Source organism: Plecotus auritus (assembly GCF_963455305.1).
Source record: "Plecotus auritus genome assembly, chromosome: 13".
Lineage (NCBI taxonomy): Eukaryota > Metazoa > Chordata > Mammalia > Chiroptera > Vespertilionidae > Plecotus > Plecotus auritus.
This window is the reverse complement of record NC_137779.1, coordinates 29,614,981-29,641,403: the sequence shown is the minus strand read 5'-3', so window position 1 is coordinate 29,641,403 and position 26,423 is coordinate 29,614,981. Positions and strand designations below refer to the sequence as shown.

At 58.7% G+C, this 26,423-nt stretch overlaps 1 protein-coding gene across 1 annotated transcript in view; it reads right to left on the bottom strand.

The window, feature by feature from the left end:
* The window catches only part of BCR (BCR activator of RhoGEF and GTPase), an 83,046-nt gene that overhangs the window by 38,678 nt on the left and 17,945 nt on the right, over positions 1-26,423 (bottom strand). The window contains exon 2 of the mRNA XM_080650380.1: positions 2,225-2,406. Within this exon, the coding sequence (XP_080506506.1) occupies positions 2,225-2,406 (182 nt within the window). The remainder of the gene's footprint in view (positions 1-2,224; positions 2,407-26,423) is intronic.

Sequence of the window (26,423 nt, the reverse complement as noted above, 5' to 3'; positions counted from 1 at the left end):
GATTCCGGTCAAGGGCACAGGCCTGGATTGCGGGCTCCACCCCCAATAGGGGGGGTGCAGGAGGCAGCCGATCCATGATTCTCATCGTTGATGTTTCTACCTCTCTCCCTCTCCCTTCCTCTGTGAAATCAGTAAAAATATATGAAAAAGCAACAACAAAAAACAAAGAGCCTTCCTGGACTGCCAGCTTGCTTTGTGGCATCTTGTAAGTGTACGTGAGCTGTTTGCATGTGTGTGAGCATGCATGTGCATGTGTGCATGCATGTGTGTGCATATGCCTGCACATGCACTGTGTAGGAACCAGCCATTAAGATCTTGGCCGAGAGCCACTCCGGGAAATGACACGCAGGTCTCACACCCAGCCACCTCCCTGAGCACACGGGCGGCGGCTCCTCGGGCAGGGCTTTCGGGACACTCTGTGCCTGATGCTGACACTCCCTGCGCCGCACCGTGTCTGGAGCAGTAAGTGCTCGAGGAAGAGTCCTGAGCCAGCAAACCCACGACTGGATGGATCCAGCACTCCACGTGCGGCCCAGTCAGCGCAGAGGAGGGTCTGAGGGCAGGCGTCTGGGGCGGGGGGCGGGGAGGGCCACATCGCACAGGGCCTGGGGCACAGGGAGAGTCTCCTCAAGGGACCTGAAGGTGGAGGGAGGTCCTGTCAGGGAGAGAGCCCTCAGGGGCGGTGGCGGGACAGGCAGGAGCCTTCCCCGGCTCAGGGCTCCACCTCCTTACTCAGGCCCCTGCGGGTCCTTGCCTGTACCAAACCCGCTTGCAAAGCAGGAAGAAAGGGAGGACCCAGGAAAGGAAGTGGAGGGAAAGTGTCAGCTAAGGGGTCAGGAAGGCTCCAAATCTGATCGCTGTGTGGCCTCGCGCCTGTGGCTTCACCTCTCTGAACCTTGGCTTCGTGCACAATGGACGCTGGGTAAGAAGATGCACTGGGTTCCCCTCCCCTCTTCAGGTTTCAGCACAGGCCCGGGACCGAGGCCTTTAGAAACCACAAAAGCGTATGCGGCGCCGGCCCGGAGAAGCAGCCGCAGTGGAGAGACACACGCCTCGCCCTTCCTCGCAGCAGCAGGAAGAGCGGATTCCTCCCGTGTTTAATCCTGGGGTGGAGAGCACCCAGAAACAAGCTGGGCACCAGGGGGAGGGACCGGCCCTCAGGGGCGAAGGGACCAGAAAGAGAGAGGTGCCATCTGCCCCGGGGCAGCGATCTTCTCACGAAGGTAGGGCCCGGGCCGGCGTGGCTCAGGGGTTGAGCGCCGACCTATGAACCAGGAGGTCAGGGTTCAATTCCCCGTCAGGGCACATGCCCTGGTCGCAGGCTCCATCCCCAGTGGGGGGCATGCCAGGAGGCAGCCGATCCAGGATTCTCTCTCATCATGGATGTTTCTCTCTCTTTCCCTCTCCCTTCCTCTCTGACATCAATGAAAATATATATTTTTTTAAATGACTGTGGTCGCCCAGGGGTGGGCAAACTTTTTGACTCGAGGGCCACAATGGGTCCTTAAACTGGACCGGAGGGCCGGAACAAAAGCATGGATGGAGTGTTTGTGTGAACTAATATAAATTCAAAGTAAAGGAGCGGAGGGGAGAGCAAGAGAACCGGATAGAACAGCCGGATCCGGCCCGCGGGCCGTAGTTTGCCCACGGCTGCAGCCAGTTTGGCTCAGTGGATAGAGTGTCGTCCTATGGACTGAAGGGTCCCAGATTCCATTCCGGTCAAGAACATGTACCTTGGTTGCGGGCACATCCCCAGCAAGGGGTGTGCAGGAGGCGGCTGATCGATGTTTCTCTCTCATCGATGTTTCTAACTCTCTATCCCTCTCCCTTCCTCTCTGTAAAAAATCAATAAAATATATTTTAAAATAATAATAATAAAAAAAATAAAATAAAATGACTGTGGTCAAATGGGTGGGGTCATCAGCACCCTCTCCGGTAAGAGGGAGCAAGTGCATCTGTGGGCGTCTCTCCTGCTCAGCACCAATGCGGGGCCCGCCCCCACAGGTCCCAGCATGAGCTGCCCGCCTCCTCCACGCTGGGCTGACAGCTCCCTGCACCCTGCAGGCGGTCCCCGTGCCCCGGATGAAGGAGGAGAAGGGAGTTTTAGCGACTCGACAGCCAACCGTGGCTGCTCCATCACTGCTGGTCCCTTGCCCCTGAGCAGAGGGGCTGGGCTTTCGGGAGCCTCTGGGACCAGGACGGCTGCCCGCTGCCTGGGACTCACCGCTTTGGCGGACTCCAGGGCGCCCGAGGCCAGCGCGTCCCGGCTGCCCCTGCCCTTGCTGCCCAGGTGGGGCGAGGAGGAGGGCGAGTCATCGATGTAGGGCAGCCCGTCCTGGTGTCGGCGCTGCTCCTCCGCCTGGTCCGCGGCGCAGCCGTATCCGGGAGGCGTTCCGAAGGACGTGTCTGTGTGGGCAGAGAGGCGGCCTGCGTCAGAGACGGGGCGGGGGGCTGAAGGGCCGGCTACACCCCGCCTGTCCCGGCAGGGGCCCAGCTGCCACCTGCAGGCACCACACAGGGGCCTCGGGCGCACGGACCCCACCTTCACAACCGACTGGCCACAGGCCCCAGAGCGAGGCCGGGCCGGACCAGCAGCTGCTCCCAGACCATGTGAGACGGGGCGTTCGCATGCCGTCCGGGACACCTGCGTCTTATCCCGGGAGGGGCCCTGAGCCACCCCAGAAAGGGAGAGCTTGAGTGCTAGTGTTTGGCTGTCAGGAACAGTCCCTCGTACACCTGTCCGTGGGGGGGGGGGGGGGGGCGGTGACAGGGTGAAGAGCACAGGCCAGCACAGTGCAAGCCACGGCCACCCCACGCTGCGCCCGCATCTGCCCACCTCCCTAACGGGCTGGCAGAACCCCAGACCACCCTGACCCCCATCAGAGTGCCTGTGAGGACCGAGAAGGGCTCACCCCACCACCGGCTCCCCGCTACTGGGACTGTCTAGTCTGGTGTCAGCGGGCAATCCCTCCCTCCTCGCTGAAGACACGCCCCTTCCTTCTCCCCAGGCTGAATCCTAGGGCCACACCCCGGGGGGCTTTCTGTAGCTCTGTTCCCGGGCCCCTCGCCAGGACCTCAGCCCACAGCGCCCAGCCTGCTCCAAGCCTCACAGGAGGGCCACCTCTGGGCTCCACAGGGCACGTTCACGGCCCACGGGATTCCCGGGAGGTCGCGCCGACGGGGTCATGTCCCAGATGACATCACTTCCCTCATGACTCACCTGCACGCAGCCCCACCTAAGGGTCAGCGCCACAGGCGCCTCGGCAGTGCTCACTCACCAGCTTACAACTTCCGCCCCCCCACCCTGGGGCTCCGGCCCGGGTGCTGGTGGTGCCCATGCCACCCAGGCCAGGTGGGCAGAGGGCCCGCCACGGACTTGGGAGCTGACGCAGCAATCCCGGGGGTGGGGGTCGGGGGACATCCATTCTCCGTTCTCTCCACCTGCACAGCGGGAGGAGCTGTGGCCGGAGGGACCTGGTGGTCAGCGCGCTGGGTGACGCCTCTGCCAAGCTTCGGGGGCCCATGGGTGGCCAGTCTCAGCCACCTCCCACGCCTCTGCCACTCCCAGGTTCTCACACGGCCCAACAGGTGCCCCAAGCCTTGGCTACAGGCCAGCGTTACCCGGGGAGCTTCAAAAACAACGCAACAGCGCCCTGGCCGGTGTGGCTCCGTGGATAGAGCGTCGGCCTGCGGACTGAAGGGTCCCGGGTTCGATTCCAGTCAAGGGCACAGGCCCGGATGGCGGGCTCCATCCCCAGTGGGGGGCGTGCAGGAGGCAGCCGGTCCATTATCCTCTCTCATCATTTATGTTTCTATCTCTCTCTCCCTCTCCCTTCCTCTGTGAAATCCATGAACTATATAAAAAGAAATAAAAATAAAATGCATAAAACTCTAGTTATGCATTTTATTTTTATTATTTTTTTTATATAGTTCATGGATTTCAGAGAGTAAGGGAGAGGGAGAGAGAGATAGAAACATCAATGATGAGAGAGGATCACTGACCGGCTGCCTCCTGCACGCCCCCCGCAGGGGATGGAGCCCGCCACCCGGGCCTGTGCCCTGACCGGGAATCGAACCGTGACCTCCTGGTTCATAGGTCCACTCTCAATCACTGAGCCATGCCAGTCGGGCGGATTGTTCACTTTAAAATGTTCAGTTTTCCGCCGAAACCGGTTTGGCTCAGTGGATAGAGCGTCGGCCTGCGGACTGAAGGGTCCTGGGTTCGATTCCGGTCAAGGGCACGTACCTTGGTTGCGGGCACATCCCCGGTGGGGGGTGTGCAGGAGGCAGCTGATGGATGTTTCTAGCTCTCTATCCCTCTCCCTTCCTCTCTGTAAAATATCAATAAAATATATTTTTAAAAAAATAAAAATAAATAAAATGTTCAGTTTTCCGTATCATTTCACCTACAAACCCCCGTGAACGCACATCTGTTTTCCTCTCTTCAACAAGGAACCCAGGCCCCAGTCCAGCTGTTTCCTGAAGACCAGGAGCCCCGTCTGGACGGACGTCAGAGCTGCTGGCACCGCGACCCGGGGCCGCCCACGGGCAGGGGGCGCGGCTGCTCTTGCCGAGCGACCTGGTTGGTGTCTGCTTTCTCCTGGCAGCTACACCGAGGGGGCAAACCCTTCGTCCGTGAGACTCCCCCGTCCAGTGAGTCACGGCACCCGGGGGAGAGGCCTGTCTTTAGAGCCTTTGGTTCTGTGGGAGAAGAAGGGGCACAGGGGGCACCCCGGATCCTGGCACTTTTTAGTCTTCATACTGACACCCCAACAAGGACATCACCGGGTCAGCACGGGCAGCCCAGCTCGGGGAGGTCACCGTCCAGATTAGAGTGTGTCACACAGAAGGCCCCGAGGCCAGGCAAGACCTCCCAACAGGCCAGGAAATACCAGCCAGGGAGGGCCTGCACCCCTCCATCCACGGCCCGCACCCCTCCCTGCCCACGGCCTGAACCCCTCCCCGCCCATGGCCTACACCCCTCCATCCACGGCCCGCACCCCTCTCTGCCCACGGCCCCCCCCATGGCCCGCACCCCTCTCTGCCCACGGCCCGCACCCCCTCTGCACCCCCCGCCCACAGCCCGCACCCCAGCTCGCCGGGCAGCCCTCGATGCCCCGGGCAAGGCTGAGCTCCCTGGAGAACACTGGCAGCCGAAACACGGCGCTTCCCACTCAGGGTTTGGGTTCCAGCTGGTTGGAGACTGAATCACCAGGTCAACTCTGGCAGCAACTTTTTTTCTTTTAATCTTTATTGTTGAAAGCATAGGAAGTACACAGGTCCTCCTTTCCCCATCCATTACCCTCTCCCAGCCGCTCCGTGCACCCCCCGGGCCCTCTCTGCCCCACTGTCTGTGTCCACGGGTGACACGTATATGCAGACACGTTCCTTGGTTGATCTCTTCCCCCCACCCCCTCCCACCTCCACCCTCCCCCTTCCGTCTGAGGTTCAACCATCTGTTCATGCTTCTATGACTCTGGGGCGACTTTTTCTTTTTTTTAATCATCACCTGAGGATATTTTCCTATTAATTTTTAGAGAGATGGAAAGGAGGGGGAGGAACAGAGAGAGAGAGAGAGAGAGAGAGAGAGAGAGAGAGAGACATCAATGTGGGAGAGACACACATCGATTGGTTTCCTCCCACACGTGCCCCAACCAGGACCGGGGATTGAACCTGCAACCGAGGTACATGCCATGGCCCAGAATCGAACCTGGTACCCTTCCGTCCACAGGCCGGCGTTCTACCCACTGAGCCAACCCGGCCAGGGCTGCCAGTGACTCTTAGCACTAAGACCGAGGGGCCCCAGCATGGAGCAGACAAGGACCCCAACCAGCATCCAGATGTTGTTAAGGAACCTTCTAGGGTCTCCAAGGACCCTCCTTGTGCTAAAGACCCTAGACCAGGGGTGGGCAAACTTTCTGACTCGAGGGCCACCATGGATTCTTAAACTGGACCGGAGGGCCGGAACAAAAGCATGGATGGAGTGTTTGTGTGAACTAATATAAATTCAAAGTAAAGGAGCGGAGGGGAGAGCAAGAGAACCCTCCGCTCTTTCGGCTCCGCGGGCCGGATAGAACAGCCGAACGGGCCGAGTCCGGCCCGCGGGCCGTAGTTTGCCCACCCCTGCCCTAGATCCTCAAGAGGGAGAGATTATTTACGCTCTGGGTCGGGCTGGGTCTGGACCGGGCTGGTGCCAGGACAGGGCGGGCCACGAACCGCAGCCGGAAAGAGCTGCAGCCTCAGCCCGGGGTTAAGTCATTATTATTATTATTTTTTTTTATCGCCTCCTGGACCCTGCAGCCACAGGGCTCAGCACGATTTCCTAAGGCATTTGGTCCCCGACAAGCAAACGGATGCATTTACTGAGCACCTGACGCTGAGTCAAGACGTACAACACCCCCTCGGCAGGCCGGGCAGCGTGCTGGGTACAGGGTAGGAGGACCACAGACCCAGCCGCTGCCCCGGGGAGCCGGCAGCATCCCAGGAGTCACATGACGTGTGCATCACAGCGACTCCACCAATGAGAGGCCGCTGGGCTTTCGGGCAGGGCAGCAGGGGCCACCTCCCCGAGGAAGCGACCACAGAGCCAAGACTTAACGCAGGAGAGAGGGGCAGGAAAGGATCCTCACCAGGAACCAACCAGGCCGGCCCGGCCGGCGTGGCTCAGGGGTTGAGCATCGACCTAGGAACCGGGAGGTCACAGCTCGATTCCCGATCAGGGCACGTGCCCGAGGTTTGGGGCTCGATCCCCAGTAGGGGGCGTGCAGGAGGCAGCCGATCCATGATTCTCTCTCATCGTTGATGTTCCTCTCTCTCTCCCTCTCCCTTCCTTTCTGAAATCAATAAAAATATACTTAAAAAAATAAAAATAGCCCTAACCGGTTTGGCTCAGTGGACAGAGCATCAGCCTGTGGACTCGGGGGTCCCAGGTTCGATTCCGGTCAAGGGCATGTACCTTGGTTGCAGGCACATCCCCAGTAGGGGGTGTGCAGGAGGCAGCTGATCGATGTTTCTCTCTCATCGATGTTTCTGACTCTCTATCCCTCTCCCTTCCTCTCTGTAAAAAATCAATAAAATATATTAAAAAAAATAAAAATAAAAATAAAACCAATCAGGCCGGCACCCTTATCTCAGCCTCGCAGCCTCCAGAACTGTTAGAAAGAAACGTCTGTCGTGTGAGCCCCCAGCCACGGTGTTTGCTAAGGCAGGCCCACTCCGCCCTCGGCTGGTTCCGAGACCTGGTCCTTTCTGTTGGAGGAATGAATGAGGAGATGGGCCTGTGGGAGAGGGAGCCGCTTGGCACGCAGGCATTCCGGCCCTGGAGTGGCATAGCTCCGGCTCAGTCCTGGGTCGCCCCAATCTATGGTGCTCTTGAAAGGGTCACTGGCTCACTAGCTTCCAGACGCACAGAGGGGAAGGCACCGTGACGCCAGCCTGAACTGGGGGCGCTGAGACCCCGGGGGGGCAACACACAGCCGTGGCGACAGGTGCCGTCCAGGCGCAGAGCCTCGACTACTTACACCTCCCAAGGAGCCCTGCTGTCCCCTCCCACAGCCGAGCTGCGAAGCGGGGATCCACGTAGGCAGGCCCCCTCCTGGAGCCTTGTGGGGGCTTAGCCACATCCTGAGCTGGATCCCCCACTTCCGGCATCCTGGGTGTGAGCGGAGGCGGCGGTGGTGATGGGGGGAGACTTGGTGATTTGCACCAGAATTGTGAGATGCACCGGATGATGTGAGCGGGTGTGAGCCACCAAGCACCAGGCCGGAGGTGGTGGGGGTCAGAGTCCAGGCTGACGCGGGGTTTCCCCTGGACAGCCTTCTGTGCTCCTGGATCCCGCGGCCGGAGCACCCCACCCCGAGGGACACGTGTGGAAAGGGAAATACAATTCCTCTGCTCCAGCCGCCCCCTCCCAGCCTGCAGGGCCTTGTCCTCACATCCCTAAAAACCCTCCTTTCATCTTGACGTTCCCACCGGTGAAATGGGGACAGTGACACTCCTCCACCCACACACGCCGAGGGGGTGGCCCGCGAGCCGGAGGAAGGAAGCATCCAGAAGCACACGTCTCATACGCCTGGAAGCCTTGGCTACTGCCATGGTCCAACCCGCCACAGCTACAGCCTCTCTGTGCTCCTCCCCACAAAACCCCACGCTGTCCCACCCCCCACAAAGCCCACCAGGGCCCCACTCCGCCCGTCTCAGAGCCCAAAGCGGGTCCACCGGGAAGGTCCGAGCTCTCCATGGTCCCAGCCGTGAGGTGCCTCCCCAGTTCTCCTCTCCAGCCAGAATCGGCAGGAGCGCCCCAGCCGGTGCGGCTCAGTGGATAGAGTGTCTCTCGGCCTGCAGATCCAAGGGTCCCGGGCTCGGTACCCGTCAAAGGCACCTACTTGGTTGCAGGCTCCTCCCCAGTCCCTGGCCCTGGTTGGGGCCCCTGCAGGGGCAACCCATTGATGTGTCTCTCTCACATCGATGTGTCTCTCTGTCTTTCCCTCTCTCTTCCACTCTCCCTAAAAAGCAACAGAAAAGTCTGAGGGTGAGGATTAAAAAAAAAAAGAATCGGCCGAAACCGGTTTGGCTCAGTGGATAGAGCGTCGGCCTGCGGACTGAAAGGTCCCGGGTTCGATTCCGGTCAAGGGCATGTACCTTGGTTGCGGGCACATCCTCAGTGGGAGGTGTGCAGGAGGCAGCTGATCGATGTTTCTCTCTCATCGATGTTTCTAACTCTCTATCCCTCTCCTTTCCTCTCTGTGAAATATCAATAAAATATATTTAAAAAAAAAAAAAAAAAAAAAAGAATCGGCAGGAGCAGTGCCCCCCGCCCCCAGGGCCTCAGAGTCTGCCGGCCGCAGGGTTTCCGTGGAGCGAGCACAGGGCCTTGAACGCAGCCGAGGCACCGCCAGACAACAGGCCGGCGAGGAGCTGGGCGCAGACGCGCGGGAACGGAGGACGAGCCTCTGCTCTTGACCTGAAACTTGAAACTGTCGTGTGGGAATTACCACCGACGGCGATAATCCTGGTTGTCATCGCGGTGTGACAGCCTGGACCGGGCCCCAGGCTCCCTCCCCAGCTGGCCAGGCGCCCATCCTCCTCCCCGCGGCCTGGCACAGCTGTCAGACGCCCACTCGGCACCATCTCTGCCACCTGCCCAGACAGGAGAGCAGGTCCTGACAAAGGTGCTTGGTTCTTTTTTTTTTTTTTTTTTTTAACATATTTTGATTGATTTCAGAGAGGAAGGGAGAGAGGAGAGAGAGATAGAAACATCTATGACTAGAGAGAATTGTTGACTGGCTGCCTCCTGCACGCCCCCTCCTGGGGATGGAGCACTCAACCCAGGCATGCGCCCTTGACTGGAATCGAACCCGGGACCCTTCAGTCTGCAGGCTGATGCTCTATCCACTGCGCCACACCAGCCAGGGCAGGTGCTGGGTTCTGAAGGCGCCTTTGGGGAAAAGTGAGTCCTCCAGGGACAGCCTCAACCCGTGGGCAGGGCGGTGTAGACGCCCTAGGGAAAGGCCTCCCCTCAAAAATCAGGTGACCCGGGGCATCTGGCAAGGCTCCCAGAGGCACCCGACACCAGCTCCCAGGCGGTGCTCGCCCCAGAAACACCCCACGCGGTGGGGTAACAGCTTGGCTCACCTGGTCCGTCACCCTGCCCGGCACTCACGCTGGGAGGCTGCCACTTCCCTCAAGTCCTGTTAAAGGCACAGCATTGGAGCCCAGTCCGTGTGGCTCAGGGACTGAGCACTGACCTAGGAACCAGGAGGTCAGGGTTCGATTCCCGGTCAGGGCACAGGCCCGGGTTGCGGGCTCCATCCCCAGTGTGGGGCGTGCAGGAGGCAGCCGGTCCCTGATTCTCTCTCCTCATGGATGTTTCTCTCTCTCCCTCTCTGAAATGAATAAAAAATACATTGGGAAAAAATAAAAATAAAGGCACAGAATTGGAGCTCAGACCTCCAGGACAGGCCTGGAGAGAATGAGGCCAATCCCTGCACCTCAGGACCTGGACCCCAGCCCACTGCCTGAGATCACTGACTGTCCAGGGCCCTTTGACCCCCCGAGTGGGCACAGACATCCACCCCGGCAGAGGAGAGCAGTGGCGACCCAGCTGGATCGCAGGCCCACGGCAGCATCTGGCACGCAGCAGGCGCCGACAGGCGGGGGTCAGTCCTCTCTTGGACCTCGTGAAGGGAAGGAGCCTAGGGCTCTTCGCTCTACCCCCCGGATCCTTCCAGAATAAACACGTTCTGTCTTCCTGAAGTCACTCTTGGCCGTGCAGGTGTGCGCTTCCCTGTTCTCACGTGACGTGCGCTCAGCTCTCGGCCGGCGGGTCGGGGTGTCACTGGGAAAGCTGGGGCAACCTAGCGGCCCCTGTACCACCTTGGAGCCAGCAGCTTTCCCCCATCCCTCCTGTGAAGAGGCCACATGAGTCAGCAACGGAGCAGCGGTGGAGACAAACATCCCCTCGCTCCCTCGCTGCTTGGCCATGGTGCACGGTGGTACTGCAGGGCAGAGACGGGGGGAAGAGACAGCCATAGGGAACCAGACAGCAGGGCGCAAAGAACCTGCCTGGAGAGACTCGCTTTTCTGCAGGAAATGGGAGAACCCGAGGGCACTGGGGCGGCATGTGAAAGGCATCCGACCGGTGACACGCTGGGCCTCTGGCCGCCATCCCCCCGCGGCCTCGGGGACTCGGCCCCCATCGGCACCGGCCCTCAGCCTCGAGGGGGAGGCACTCGGAGGTGTCCCTCCCTGAGACATATGACGCAGGCACAAACCGCCACCGTTTCGTTTCCAGAAAGACCCATGACTTACCAGGAACATGGCCCTTCTGTGAGGCCTTGGGACTCACAGGCCCGACACGGACGCGTGACCTCGCTGCTCTGTGAGGTCCCCTTCCCAGGAGAAGCACTGGCCTGGGTGTGCACCCCCATCCTCATCCCGGAGGGCGGGCCCGGCGATCCCGGGGATTCAGAGCCCCAGAGTGGCTGCGGGCGAGCAGCTGCGGGCGTGAAGCTGAGTCTGTTTTCAGGCCCACGTGGTTCCTGCCTTCTCTGGGGCTCAGAAGTCAAGAGCACTGAGCACAAGGTGCTACCGAGCCAGGAAAGGCGACACGGCCCCTTGTCAACCGGCCCCTTGCACGGTGGTCCAACTGTGTCCGCACCCCGTCTCCCCCGCGCTCCCACCCGCACTGTCTCAGGCTTCGGGCCGCCCCGCAGCCCACCCGGCACTCGGGCTGGGCCCTGGGCCCTCCACACCGGCTCACACACAGGCCCGGCAGGGCCCTCGCTCACCGCCCTGGCTGCCTCCGGCCTTGGCAGGTTTAGCCCCCACAGTTCCCGCCCCGGGCCCTGCAGCCCAACCAGACTGGGCCCCCTCAAAGCTCCATTCTGAGCCTTGAATCACACCCTTCAGATGGCTCCCTGGGCCTCTGAATGCTACCAATTCTTTTTATTTATTTATTTTTAATATATTTTTTACTGATTTCAGAGAGGACGGGAGAGGGAGAGAGCTAGAAACATCAATGATGAGAGAATCATTGACTAGCTGCCTCCTGCACGGCCCCCACTGGGGATGGAGCCCCAAACCCGGGCATGTGCCCTGACCGGGACTCAAACCCTGACCTCCTGGTTCATAGTTCGACGCTCAACCACTGAGCCACGCCAGCCGGGCATACCAATTCTTCACAGCCTGCCACTCCATCCCCCCTTCCCCTGCTCTCCCGCGCCGGGGGCCCGTCCAGGGTCTTTCCCACGCACGGGGTGTAAGAGCCTCTCCCATTTCCCACCGACTTTAGAACGCGTGTCCTGAAAAGCCAGAACCGTCCTTGACTGGTCAGATGCTTCTCAGGACAGCCTGTCCCTCCCTCAGGCCACGGACCCCACAGGACCCATGGACCACGGGTGGACGGACCAATCCCCGCCCCACGTATTCAACGCATGTGCCACCCCAGGGCCCAGATCAAAACAAACACCCACCCACCCATGCACGTACCCACCGACACACAGGAGTGCCGGGAACCACACGATGAAAGGCGACCCCCCTTTTCTAAAGCTGACGACGCGTAGTAAGCTTTCCGTCCACGCTCTCCGGAGAGCCCAGCTGTGCCCGGACGCTGCGAGGATGCTCACACAGACGGCCCGCAGCTGACACCATCCGGAGGGCTCGGCCCGGGTTTCAGATCGTCTGGGGGGGGGCGGGGGGAAGCTCCTTTCTGAGTCACACAAAAACCAAAAGTGACTTTTGGGGTTGGTGACAAGCGGGAGAGCCTCTGACATCTGTGCACTGACCCCACGTGTCCATGGCCGAGCGACGGATATTCCCGGGGCGCCCGGTGGGTGGGCGCAACTCCTGCAGCAGGTGCCGTCACTGTGCCCTACTGAGAACCAGGAGGGGAAGTGCTGGCAGCGGGGGGAGGGGACCCTGAGGGCCTGGGGACTGAAGGGTCCTGGGTTCGATTCCGGTCAAGGGCACGTACCTTGCTTGCAGGCTCCTTCCCGGCCCGGGCCCTGGTCGGGGCGTGTGCAGGAGGCAACCCATCGATGTGTCTCTCTCACATCGATGTTTCTCTCTGTCTTTCCCTCTCTCTTCCACTCTCTCTAAAAACCAACGGAGCCCTGACCGGTTTGGCTCACTGGATAGAGCGTCGGCCTGCAGACTGAAGGGTCCCGGGTTCGATTCCGGTCAAGGGCATGTACCTTGGTTGTGGGCACATCCCCAGTAGGAGGTGTGCAGGAGGCAGCTGATCGATGGTTCTCTCTCATCGATGTTTCTAACTCTCTATCCCTCTTCCTTCCTCTCTGTAAAAAATCAATAAAATATATTTAAAAAAAAAAAAAAAAAAAAAGAAATGGGCAAAGGACCTAAATAGATATTTCTAAAAAAAAAAAAAATAAAAAAAAAAAATAAAAACCAACGGAGCCCTGACCGGTTTGGCTCACTGGATAGAGCGTCGGCCTGCAGACTGAAGGGTCCCAGGTTCGATTCCGGTCAAGGGCATGTACCTTGGTTGCGGGCACATCCCCAGTGGGAGGTGTGCAAGAGGCGGCTGATCAATGTTTCTCTCTCATCGATGTTTCTAACTCTCTATCCCTCTCTCTTCCTCTCTGTAAAAAAATCAATAAAATATACTTAAAAAAATAAATAAATAAAAACCAATGGAAAAATACCCTCAGGTGAGGATTAACAATAAACAAACGAGGGAATGACGCTAAGGTCCGAGTGAATAAGTCAACATCGAGTCCCTAGACGAGGAGGCTAGCGAGGACACGACAGCTCGGTATCTGAGGGCTGAGCAAGCGACCTCTGGACGGACGAGGGGGCGCCAGGGAGCAGGCAGGCCAGGCGGGGCCTCGGGGGAGCCAGGGCGGGCTGAGGAAGAGGATGAGAGACCCCAAGACTCCCTCTTCTGGGACTGCCCTCCCCGCCTGCCACTCTAGCCTGGGCTGGGACTCTCTGGCTGAGAAAGGGCGTCCCTGCGGGCGTGGGCGTGGGCGGGGACATAACCCGGGGCCACGTGCTGCACGAGCCGGCCGAGGGTGCAGGGCCCGAGCATCCAGGGAAGGACGGGTGTGCATTCCTGCCGGATTCCACGCCTGCTCTGCGCAGCGGCGGGCAGGGGGCGCGGCGGCACAGCCTCCCCACAAGGCAGCCTGAGTCCCTGGGGCCGCTCGGCACCTCAGGTCCACCCAGCACGTGCTGCTGCTCCCCGTGCAAAAGTCCAGCAGGGAAATCATTGCAACCCCCGCCCCCCGCCCGCCCTGGCCAGTTTGGCTCAGTGGATAGAGCGTCGGCCTGCAGACTGAAGGGTCCCAGCTTTGATTCCGGTCAAGGGCACGTGCCGGGTTGCGGGTTGATCCCCAGTGTGGGGCATGCAGGAGGCAGCCGATCAATGGTTCTCTCTCACATTGATGTTTCTCTCTCTCTCCCTTCCTCTCTGACATCAATAAAAATATATTTAAAAAAACCAAACACCCCTCCTTCCCCATTCCCGAGCACCGAGGGACCCTACTGCTAATCCCAACACAGCCCTGTACGTGCCCAGACCCACTCCCACCTGGAAAAGCGGAGGCCGAGAGCAGTAATACCTCACCTGACGCCTTCTGCTCCATTGGACGGTTCCAGACGCTGTGCTCCCCACTCCCCCCGGGGAGCCCGGCCACGGGGAAGCAGTAACCCCAGACCACGGAGTGGGCACATTCCACGAAGGACCGCTATGTGTCCCTAACAACTGCAGGGCGTGGGTGGCACTCGGGGGAATGACAGCTGGAGGCAGGGCTGGGACGGGGCTGCTGGGAGGCAGGGCTGGCATGCGGGAGGTCCGGGGTCGGAGGGGGGCGCCCTCTGGGGTCCTCCAGCCAGGAACCCCTGGTGTTGCCAAAGGTCTCCGTGCACTTGTGCCCTGAAGCCTTTTTCCCGGGGAATCATGGGCAGGAACTTGAATTGGCAGACAGCTGTACCTTATTTATTTATTTTTTTAAATATATTTTATTGATATTTTACAGAGAGGAAGGGACAGGGATAGAGAGTTAGAAACATTGATGAGAGAGAAACATCGATCAGCTGCCTCCTGCACACCCCCCACTGGGGATGTGCCCGCAACCAAGGTACATGCCCTTGACCGGAATCGAACCCGGGACCCTTCAGTCCACAGGCCGACGCTCTATCCACTGAGCCAAACCGTTTAGGGCTGTACCTTCTTTTTTTTAACGTATTTTTTAAAATGTATTTTTATTGATTTGAGAGAAGAAGGGAGAGGAGAGAGAACATCAGTGATGAGAGAGAATCATGGACTGGCTGCCTCCTGCACGCCCCCCACTGGGGATCGAGCCCACAACCCAGGCACGTGCCCTTGACCTGGGAATCGAACCCGGGACCCTTCTGTCTGCAGGCCGGCGCTCTATCCACCGAGCCACACCGGCTCGGGCAGCTGTACCTTCTTGCAAGGAGCTCTGAGTCAGACAGACCAGTGGTCGGCAAACTGCGGCTCGCGAGCCACCTGCGGCTCGTGAGCCGCGGTTTGCCGCTCTGTTGACTAATGAGTTTGCCGACCACTGGATAGGGGCTTAATCACAAGGAACAACAACAGCCTGTAATTATTGGAATCGAGAGTCTAGGTCAGTGGTCAGCAAACTCATTAGTCAACAGAGCGACAAACTGCGGCTCGCAAGCCGCATGTGGCTCGCGAGCCGCAGTTTGCCGACCACTGAGACAGACCGTGCGGCCAATGCAAGGGCCTGGCGTACAGCAGAGGTCGTGCAAACTAGGATACGCCGCTGAGGAACCCCCGGGGGGCGGGGGCGGACGGAGGTGCTTCTGCAGCACCCCAAACTGGAAGGCGGTTTGGCTCTTTGGGGTCCAAGCCAGGAGGGCCCTGGAGCATGGGCCAGGCTGGGCCAGGCTCAGGGATTGGGGAGGGGCTGCAGGGAAGTGACTGAGGAAGGCGGCGGTGCCCCGCACAGGCCATGACCCTCAGAGTGATGTCTGGGGCGGGGGGGTCGTCCCTGGGAGCAGCCCCACGGGAGGAGGCTCAGCACACGGGCACGAGGGCCTCTCGAGACGGTCGAGCCTTCCCAACTTCTTCGGTGCAAGACCCGCCCAGAAACCAAATCTCCAGTAACTCAGGACCTGGAACGTTCTAAGGCAGTGGTCGGCAAACGCATTCGTCAACAGAGCCAAATAGCAACAGGACGACGACGGAAATTTCTTTGGAGAGCCACATTTTTTAAACTTAAACTTCTTCTAACGCCACTTCTTCAAAACAGACCGTCCTGGCCGTGGTATTTTGTGGAAGAGCCACACTCAAGGGGCCAAAGAGCCGCATGTGGCTCGCATGTGGTTCTAAGGGGATTCAATACTGTGTTGATACAACCCGCAAAAGTTTTGTTTGGGGAGGTGGTGGGGGAAGAACGGCTAAACCAGAAAGGTCAAAAGGTGTTTCTCTAGGGCCCTCGCCGGTGTGGCTCAGTGGATAGAGCATCAGCCGGCGGACTTAAGGGTCCCGGGTTCGATTCTGGTCAAGGGCATGTACCTTGGTTGCGGGCACATCCCCAGTAGGGGGTGTGCAGGAGGCAGCTGATGGATGTTTCTCTTTCATGGATGTTTCTAACTCTCTAGCCCTCTCCCTTCCTCTCTGTAAAAAAATCAATAAAATATATTTTTAAAAAAAGAGGTGTTCTTCAGGGCCCTCACCGGTGTGGCTCAGTGGATAGAGCGTCGGCCTGCAGACTGAAGGGTCCCGGGTTCATTTCCGGTCAAGGGCACAGACCTTGGTTGCAAGTTCCCTGGCCTCGGTTGGGGTGTCTGCAGGAGACAATCCATCGGTGTGTGTCTCTCTCATCGATGTTTCTGTCTCTCCCTCTCTCTCTAAACATCGATGGGGAAATATTCTCAGCTGAGGATTAACAACAAAAAAAAAAAAGAGAGAGAGAAAAGAAAAAAAAAGGTGTTTCTTCAGGGACCATCGAGACCAGGGCCTGAACACCCCCCAGCACTGAGCAGGCCCTGGAAAACAGTTTCTCCCTCCCAGCGCTCTCTCCAGATGGGAATTTCTCACATTCCTTGACAGCTTATCCCCGTGGTTGGCCATGCTTACAGTCAAGATGTTCCCCCATCTGTCCCACGGGGCAGCCTCGACGCCGGCTAATTCCATCCTCCGTTCGAGGGCTGGACCCCAGGGCAGCCTGGTCCCGAGCTGGGTGATAGGCGAGAGAGACACACCCTCGGAACCTCTGCTGGCAACTGGGGACGAGGGCACTCGGCAGGGCTGTTCTGAGACTGACGGTGACAGACCCACCGCTGCTCCGGGCTCACGGACGGTCCGGAAGGTGGCAGCCACCAATAGCGAGGGGTACCTGTTGGCCTGCGTCTCTAAGCTGTAACAATCCACATCTTCAAACATTTTCTGAAAGGCTCTAGTTCCTTTTCTTTTTGTTTTGTCGGTTAATCCTCACCTGAGGATATGTTTCCACTGATTTTTAGAGAGAGGAGAAGAGAGAGGGAGAGACAGAGAGAAACATCCACGTGAGAGAAACACATCGATGGGTTGCCTCCTGCACACGCCCCAACCAAGGACCCGGGCCGGGAAAGAGCCTGCAACCGAGGTACGTGCCCTGGACCGGAATCGGACCCGGCAGGCCGGCGCTCTATCCACCGAGCCACACTGGCTAGGGCTATCTGACACTTTTTTTTGGAAAATATATATTTTATTGATTTTTTACAGAGAGGAAGGGGGAGGGATAGAGAGTTAGAAACATCGATGAGAGAGAAACATCGATCAGCTGCCTCCTGCACACCCCCCACTGGGGATGTGCCCGCAACCAAGGTACATGCCCTTGACCGGAATCGAACCCGGGACCCTTCAGTCCGCAGGCCGACGCTCTATCCACTGAGCCAAACCAGTTAGGGCTATCTGACATTTTTAAAAAAGACAATCTATGGGGATGGAGAACAGATCCCCAGCTGCAGGTGAGGAGGGTGGTGTAATTATAAAGGGAGGTTTTTCGGAGTGATGGAATATGAACTGTATCCTGACTACGGTGGTGGCTACAAAAGAAAAGGCGTTAAAATTCACAGAACCGCCCTCCCAGCCCAAGAAGTCCGTTTTACTGTTATGACGATGTCAAAAATAAATAGATGCCGTTTAAAATGAAAAACAAGCCCTAACTGGTGTGGCTCAGTGGATAGAGCGTCGGCCTGCGGACTGAAGGGTCCCAGGTTCGATTCCGGTCAAGGGCATGTACCTTGGTTGCGGGCACATCCCCAGTGGGGGGTGTGCAGGAGGCAGCTGATCGATGTTTCTCTCCCATCGATGTTTCTAACTCTCTCTCCCTCTCCCTTCCTCTCTGTAAAAAAATCAATAAAATATATTTAAAAAAATAAAATAAAATGAAAAACAAAATGAAATAAGAGTAACTCTGGCCAAAATCGGTTTGGCTCAGTGGACAGAGCGTCAGCCTGTGGACTGAAGGGTCCCGGGTTCGATTCCGGTCAAGGGCATGTACCTTGGTTGCGGGCACATCCCCAGTAGGAGGTGTGCAAGGGGCAGCTGATTGATGTTTCTCTCTCATCGATGTTTCTAACTCTCTATCCCTCTTCCTTCCTCTCTGTAAAATATCAATAAAATATATTAAAAAAAAAATAAGAGTGACCCTGGGCCCTGTGGGAAGGCTATGTCTAACCAGAAAGCGCCCATCAGCCAGGGCGGGAGCTCTGTGCCAGGCCTGCGAGGGCTCCAGAACAGGAATTCTGCTGGGAAACGGCCGGGGCTCCTGGAGGAAATGAATCACTAATGGAGCCCTAGGAGGAGGCCTGAGTGGTGGCTCAGCCAAGGCCCGCCCCGCCCCGCGGAGGGTCCTCCTCCCCCCGCCCCCCCCCACCGCAGCAGGGCCTCCAGGTCCTGAGGACAGAGCAGGCTGTGGGCCGGGAGCGTGCCAGGCTGGTTGGGAGTTTTGTTTGTGTGGGTTTTTACCCGCCTAGTTCCCAAGGCTCTGAGGCGGCCGCCAGAGAGCAAACAGTGCGGACGGCAGGCCAGTGGGAAGGACAGAAAGCCGAAGGCCCCGAGAATGTCCCGGTGTGTGGACCGCACTGACATGCCAGCGGACACGGGCTGGCCCCACGCTCCCTGGTGGCAAAGGCCGGGAAAGGGGCTGAGTCTGGGATAAGCATTGCGGTCATATGGGACAGGTGGGATGCAGGACCCACCACAGGACCCACCACAGGACCCTGTGGGCTCCGGAGGTCTGTGATCCGCGGCCCCCCCCCCGCCCCTGCTGCCCCCCCTACCTTGCTGGCTGCAATGCACGATGGTGAGAATGGGCTACTAATAGAGGTCAAAGGTGAGAAGCCCGGTCTGGGTCCTCTCAGCCTCCTCCAGACGCACAGGGGTTTCCCCCAAATCAAAGTCCTGGACAGCTCCCAGCACCGGCTGGGCAGGAGGCCATGCCCTCAGCCCCCTGGGCGGGCGGGCGGGAGAGCCTGGGGTATGGGCCCTGCAGGCCGGCCTCTGGCCTCTGGCCTCTGGCCGGCAGTCTTGGCCTTGGCCGAGCCCACACCCTCCACCTGGCCTGCCCAGCCCACTGCCGGAGGGATGAGAGATGCAGGGTGGGGTCCACCGAGTGAGCGGGCCCCGGGGTGCCTGCAGAGGAAGTCCCAAAATAATCACAATGGCACTCCTCTGGGCCGGGGGGGGGGGGGGGGGGGGGGGGGAGGACATCTCGGGTCCAGGCTGCTCCGCGACGGGTGTTCTATTTAAGTGCAAGAGGGGATCCGAGCACGGGAAACGCCCGACACCGAACCGGTTCATTAACAAGGACACACGGCCCTGGCCGGTGTGGCTCAGTGGACAGAGCGCCGGCCTGCGGACTGAAGGGTCCCGGGTTTGATTCCAGTCCAGGGCACATGCTCAGGCTACAGGCTCCGTCCCCAGTAGGGGGTGTGCAGGAGGCAGCTGACCCGTGATTCTCTCTCATCATTGATGTTTCTCTCTCTCTCTCTCTCTCTCTCTCTCTCTCCCTCTTCCTTCCTCTCTGAAATCAAGGAGACACACACGGGCACACCCATGGGGAGGATGACGGGTGACCTCAGTACCGCTCAGGGCAGACTCGGCTGCCTCCCGCTGGGGCACGCCCTCCCTGCAGCTGCCCAGTGAACTGCCCTGATGCCAGGCCTGCTCGCCAGGCCTCCGAGGCTGTCCCCACGGTTTGTGGCTGAGAGGACCGGAGCCATCCGTGAGAACACGGAACTCCAGCCCCCTCCTGCCCCAGGCTTCCCAAGGGCTCTGTGCCAGGTGGGGGAGGGTCTCCAGGTGGGTGGAGGCCCTGCAGTGGGCAGCGGGGTGGGGGGTGGGCTCCCCTTCACGCCTCTGCCCTCCCCTGGGAGAAGGGGGCTCACGCACTCACAAGGTCACTCAGAGGGGACGCTGACCCACCCAGGGCGCAGGCGGAGGCTGAGCTTTATTTTTTATTTTGATTTTTTAAAAAACATTTTTTTAAAATACATTTTTATTGATTTCAGAGAGGAAGGGAGTGTGAGAGAGAGAGAGAAACATCGATGATGACCAATGGATACAAGACACTGGGGTGGGGGCAGGTAAAGGCATGTTCTGGGGGGAAGGGGAGGCCAGGGGGAGGTCAGTGGGGAAAAAAAAAAAAGGAGACATATGTACTACTATTTGTAATACTTCAAACAATTAAAAAAAACAAAACAAAAAAAACATCGATGATGAGAGTGTCATTGACCGGCTGCCTCCTACACGCCCCCCACTGGGGATCGAGCCTGCAACCCAGGCATGTGCCCTGACCTGGAATCAAACCCGGGACCCTTCCGTCTACAGGCCGACGCTCTACCCACTGAGCCACACCGGCCAGGGCCGGAAGATGAGCTTCCGAAGAAATGGTGTCCACGCCGTGGCCTGCCCAGACTGCCAGGCAGGGCCGGGGCCCCTTCCACCTGGACCACGGTGCCGTGGGCAGGTTGGCCGTTTACACGCAACGTCAAACATGTAAATGCCTGTCGGAAAGCCCAGCTCGGAGAGAGCCGCAGGGACCGGAGAGGCGGCCCCGGGACAGCAGGAGCGACTTCGGTGCGGCAGCCACAGAAGATGCCCGAGAACCGGCGCCACGCCCGGCTTCCTGTTGTGGACTCGGTGCCTGCGTGTGCCGCTGCGGCACCCGCTTCCTCTCGACCGCATGGAAGGGAGAGATAACCGGGCCCTCCAGGCCGGCGGCCAAGATAAGGGGCCTCCCATCACTCCCCTTGACGGGCACCCCAGGCTCCAGCCGGCTGCCCTTGGGAAAGGCAGGAAGGGGCGGCTCCCGGGAGGCAGGGCCTGCGTCAGGCTTTGCTGGGGGAGGAGGAGAGATGGGGTGAGGGACGGGCTGGCACCGCCGGGGGGTGGGGGTGGTCACAGCCCCTGGCCGCTCTGTGCAGGAGGCTGGAGGAGAACCACACACCATTGGGATCCGGCAAACAGAACCTGCAACCTTGAGGCTGGTGCCGCACCCCCACTGTGCGCTGGGAGGGTGGAGACATGGCGGGCTCCTCACCAGCTGGGATCTGGGGGTTTGCAGACCCCGTCCACCTGGCCTCTCTCCTTGAGCCCGCCCCCCAGCGCCGTCTGAGGGCCCATCCCGCCAGGAGGTCTTGTGCTCCGAGGGGCAGGGTCCCCGCCTCAGCGTGCACAGGCATCCAGGACCCTGCACGTGCTCCCCGCTTCATCGCAGGGCACGCGAGGGGGCCGCCGTCTGACGGTTCATACGCTTTGCTTCTTCACTTTCTCTCCTCCCCCTGGATTATTATTATTTTTTTAAAAATATATTTTACTGATATTTTACAGAGAGGAAGGGAGAGGGATAGAGAGCTAGAAACATCGATGAGAGAGAAACATCAATCAGCTGCCTCCTGCACACCTCCCACTGGGGATGTGCCCACAACCAAGGTATATGCCCTTGACCGGAATCGAACCCGGGACCCTTCAGTCCGCAGGCCGACGCTCTATCCACTGAGCCAAACCGGTTTCGGCTCCCCCTGGATTATTGTTAAAAGATCAGGTTTCCTGTTTTCACTGTCTGGCTGGCCGGCCCCGTCCATCCGTCCGTCATCACGGCCATTAGGGCAGCGGCTGGGCAGGCGCGGGTTGGCACGCTGCAGGCCTCCGGGCGCCGTGGTAACGAGGGATTAGCCGCTCTGCGCCCCGCACCAGCTGGCCGCTCGGTAAACACCACTTCCTCCCACGCTGGGCCGGGCTGTGACCTCTCCCACGGGCCAGGGGCCTCTTAACGCAGCAAGGAAACAGGCGATTCATCCAGGCCGCTGACAGTCCCCTACCCTCCGAGCAGGATCATTCCAGGACAGAGAAAACAGCCCTCCCAGCAGGTGCCTCGCCTCGCCTGGCCTCCCCTCCCCTCCCCTCCCCTCCCCTCCCCTCCCCGGCTCTGCCCCAGCCGTGGGGCCTGCACATTAGCCAGCTGCATGGGCTGGGAGCCCTGGGCTGGGAGGAGCAAGGGCCACCACACCTGTCCCATTACGTGTGGCCCTAGCGGTCAGCACGCTCTCAGGTTGGTTCCCAGCCCGTCACCCCCCAGATCAGGAGGTCTCAGACCCCCACAGCAGGCCCCGCGGAGGGACACTGCAGGGGAGGGCGAGGGCCAACCAGCTTCCTCTGCCTTACACGCTGGGGATCTCACCAACCTTGCCCCGTGGCCCTGGCTGGTGTGGCTCAGTGGACAGAGCGTCGGCCTGCGGACTGAAGGGACCCGAGTTCGATTCCCGGTCAGGGCACATGCCCGGGTTGTGGGCTTGATCCCCAGTAGGGGGCGTGCGGGAGGCATCCGATCCATGATTCTCTCCCTCTTTTTTTTTTTTAAATATGTTTTATTGATTTTTTACAGAGAGGAAGGGAGAGGGATAGAGAGCTAGAAACATCGATGAGAGAGAACCATCCGTCAGTTGCCTCCTGCACACCCCCTACTGGGGATGTGCCCGCAACAAGGTACATGCCCCTAACTAGAATCGAACCCGGGACCCTTCAGTCCGCAGGCCGACACTCTATGCACTGAGCCAAACCAGCCAGGGCCGATCCATAATTCTCATCATTGACATTTCTCTATTTCTCTATTTCTCTATTTCTCTTTCTCTCTCTCTCTCCCTCTCCCTCTCTCTCTCTCTCTCTCTCTCTCTCCCTCCCTCCCTCCCTCCCTCCCTCCCTCCCTCCCTCCCTCCCTCCCATCTTGCCCAAAGAAGAACTCTGCAGTTGTTAAGGAAAAAGCTGACACCCAGTGGGTCAGGGGAGGAAACTCTGTTTCTGGGTACCCCATGCACCAGGCACTGTCCCAGGTCACCTCTCAGAACCCTTACGTGGCCTCGGGGAGAGCGAGAGGCAGGTGAGGGGACAGGCGCTCTGAGGCTGACCAGCAGCAAGAGTGGGCCTAGAAGGGGAAGTGTTGGGGGGCTATGGGGAGCTGGAGGGATTGAGAGAAAAAGAAAAAGAGAAAAAAAACCAAAAACTCATGGACATGGACACGTGTCAAGACTGCCAGAGGGAGGAGGGGGTGAGGGGAGATGGAGGAGGTAGCGGGGGGTGGGGGGCCTACATGGTGAGGGGAGACCTGAGTTGGGGTGAACACACAATAGAGGGAATAGAGGGTACAGGGGATGTGTTGTGGGACTGGGCGCCTGAACTCTGTGTCGTTTTGTTAACTAACGTCATGGCAATAAATTCAGTAAAAAAGGGAAACATTCTTATCGTCGATGTTTCTGTGGATCATGGGTCGATCAGCTGCCTCCTGCACGCCCCACACTGGGGATCGAGCCCACACCCCCGGGCCTGTGCCCTGACCGGGAATCGAACGGTGACCCCCTGGTTCATAGGTTGGTGCTCTAACCACTGAGCACCCCGGCCGGGCAGGACCTAGTGTTTCTCCACAAGGCGGACTCCGGACCCTGGGCCTCAGCTCTTCCTTCTGCAGCATGTAGGCACCAAGGCCTCTCCTGTCCCCGCTGAAGGCCCTGCTCGCGGCTGGGAGGGGGTGGCTATGGCTCAGGCCCGTGGCCCACGGCCCTGCCCAGAGCCCCAGCCTTCCAGGGAACGCCCTTCCTCGTCCTCACAACCATCCCGTGCGTAGGCAGAGCACGGTTTCCGTGTATTTATTTATTTAACGTTTTATTTTGAAACACTTTCAGACTCACAGAAAACCTGGGAGAAGAGTACAAAGAGCCGTTTGTTTGGGGAACAGCAGTGACCTAAAAAAGGAACCCGGAGGAAGAGAGAAACAGACGGTGTGCCCCGGCTACGTCTACCAGACAGGACGGCACTGTCCCCGGCCACGAGGGTCCACAGGACGCCCCTCGTCCTACACGTGGCCAGCCCTCGCCGGCGGGGCCCACGCCCGCCTCAGGGAGGTGGCTGACCCACACCCCCAATGGCCTGGGTCCATCAACGCTCAGCCAAGACACCCTCTGTCAGGTGACAACGGAGAGAGAGTCCCGAGGGGCTCAAAGGCGCCCACAGCAAGTTCCACTTTGCTACGTAATTTTTTTTTCTTTTTTTAATATATTTTATTGATGTTTTACAGAGAGGAAGGGAGAGGGAGAGAGAGTTAGAAACATCGATGGGAGAGAAACATCGATCAGCTGCCTCCTGCACCACCCCCTACTGGGGATGTGCCCGCAACCAAGCTACACGCCCTTGACCGGAATCGAACCTGGGACCCTTCAGTCCGCAGCCGATGCTCTATCCCAGCCGTGGGCAAACTACGGCCCACGGGCCGGATCCGGCCCGTTCGGCTGTTCTATCCGCCCGCGGAGCCGAAAGAGCGGAGGGTTCTCTTGCTCTCCCCTCCGCTCCTTCACCAGCAGCAGTGTTAACATGGCAACATCGGGAAACACGGCCGCAGCTCCTTCTTCTCAGTGGGCGGATTTATATCTGTCCATTCAGTAGAAGGAACAACCTCTCAGTCTTCCAGAGGCTCCTTGTAATGCCCGCGGACGCGTCCCCCGACATCACCCTGGGAATGCGCAGACACGTGATTGTGGTGATGTAGGGAGACACGTCCCTGGAGAGCACAGTATAAGAGCATTAGCTAAAAAGGAGACCAACAACACTGTTCCCACTGAAGTTGATGTTTTAAAGACCAAAAACCTTTCAACCCAGTCTACATTGCCATCTACATCTACGTCCCGGGCATAATTTGGAAGTTGCACTAAAGAAAATGTTTAATTTACTGTTTACACATTTTGTTCTTTTCTATTTGTGTTAGTTTTAAATTATTTTATTATATTTAAGTTTAATTTGAAAGGCTTTTGTACCTTTCCTTCGTTAGGCAATTTTATTTTGCCTTTGCCATCTTCAATATAAGGTATGTTATTGTGCTATGATTCCTCCATTTTTTGAAGTTTCAAATTATAATAATTAGTGTTTACATTCTTCTTGTTAAAATGTTTCAAATGAATAAAACTATTGAAATAAAAAAAAAAGACAGTACCCTTTTATGTAATGATGTTTACTTTGAATTTATATTAGTTCACACAAACACTCCATCCATGCTTTTGTTCCGGCCCTCCGGTCCAGTTTAAGAACCCATTGTGGCCCTCGAGTCAAAAAGTTTGCCCACCCCTGCTCTATCCACTGAGCCAGACCAGCTAGGGCTGCTACATAATTTTCACTGTTACCCGGCCGGCGTGGCTCAGGGGTTGAGCGTCTTGACCTAGGAACCAGGAGGTCATGACCTAGGAACCAGGAGGTCACGTTCGATTCCCGGTCAGGGCACAGGCCCGGGTGGCGGGCTCCATCCCCAGTGTGGGGCGTGCAGGAGGCGGCCGATCCATGATTCTTTCTCCTCGTGGATGTTTCTCTCTCCCTCTCCCTCTCCCTTCCTCTCTCACGTCAATAAAAATATTTTTCGAAAAATAGTAATTTTCATGGTTGCCATTTGATAATTACAGAATGTAACCCCATGGCCCCATTTCTACTGCGGGACGTTTAGTTTCCAGTTTTCCACGGTTATGAATAGAATGAATCGCTTCCTAGAATAATACCAAACGGGGAAAAGAGAGAGGGGGGGGGAAAAAAAGTCCTATTTCCGCAGGAAAATACCCCAGGGTGGGATTACTGGGTCTGAGCTGATAAACACACTAATGACTCTTCAAACCACGTAGACACCGAGAATTCAGAGAGAAAGACACCCTTGAGCCATGACGGAAGAGGGGTGAGAAGGGAGCGGGGCTCCGCCGAGCCACCGGCGCCCGTGTGCCGAAGCCGGGCCCCCCACCCATCGACGCTGGTGCTGCCGACACGGATCAGGGTCCCCGGCTCCAACCACAGGGCGCAGAGCCCGGAGCACCTGTCCGCGGAGCGCACCCACAGCTTCCTCCCCAACACTCGGGGGGAAGCGGGAGGTTGTGCGCCCGACGTTGCTCGGCTGGATTTCGTAACCGCCAGCCCGGCCCGATTTCCCAAATGTGGCAAAACGAAAGGGAGTCGGGTTGTTCGAGAAAATGACCCAGGTTTCCAGGAAAGGTGCCAGTCTCCGTCACCACTGACCTGCCCTCCCCCGCCCCCCCCGCCCCCGACTCACCCATCCCATCTCCCTCTTACACGTCCCCATCCCCGGAAGGCAGGCTCCATCCCGGGGGGCCGGCCGGACACTTTGCGGGGTGTTCCGGAGGAGGGCCCAAACCCGCCCCCCTGCCCCCCCCTCCCATTCCGCTTGGGAAGCAAAGTGTCCAAGCCAAGCATGTACTTGTCCCGCCTTGACTCTGGTTTCGTCACTGACTTGCCTGGAGGGGAGAGGGGCGGGGGGGGGCAGCTGAAATCCCACAGAAGCACTCCCCCGTCTCCCCGGAACCTCACTGGCGGCTCACCAAGTCCCCAGGAGCGGCTGACTCGAGTGCCCCGGGCAGAGAAGGCGGCTGGAAACGGAGGTGGGACTCGC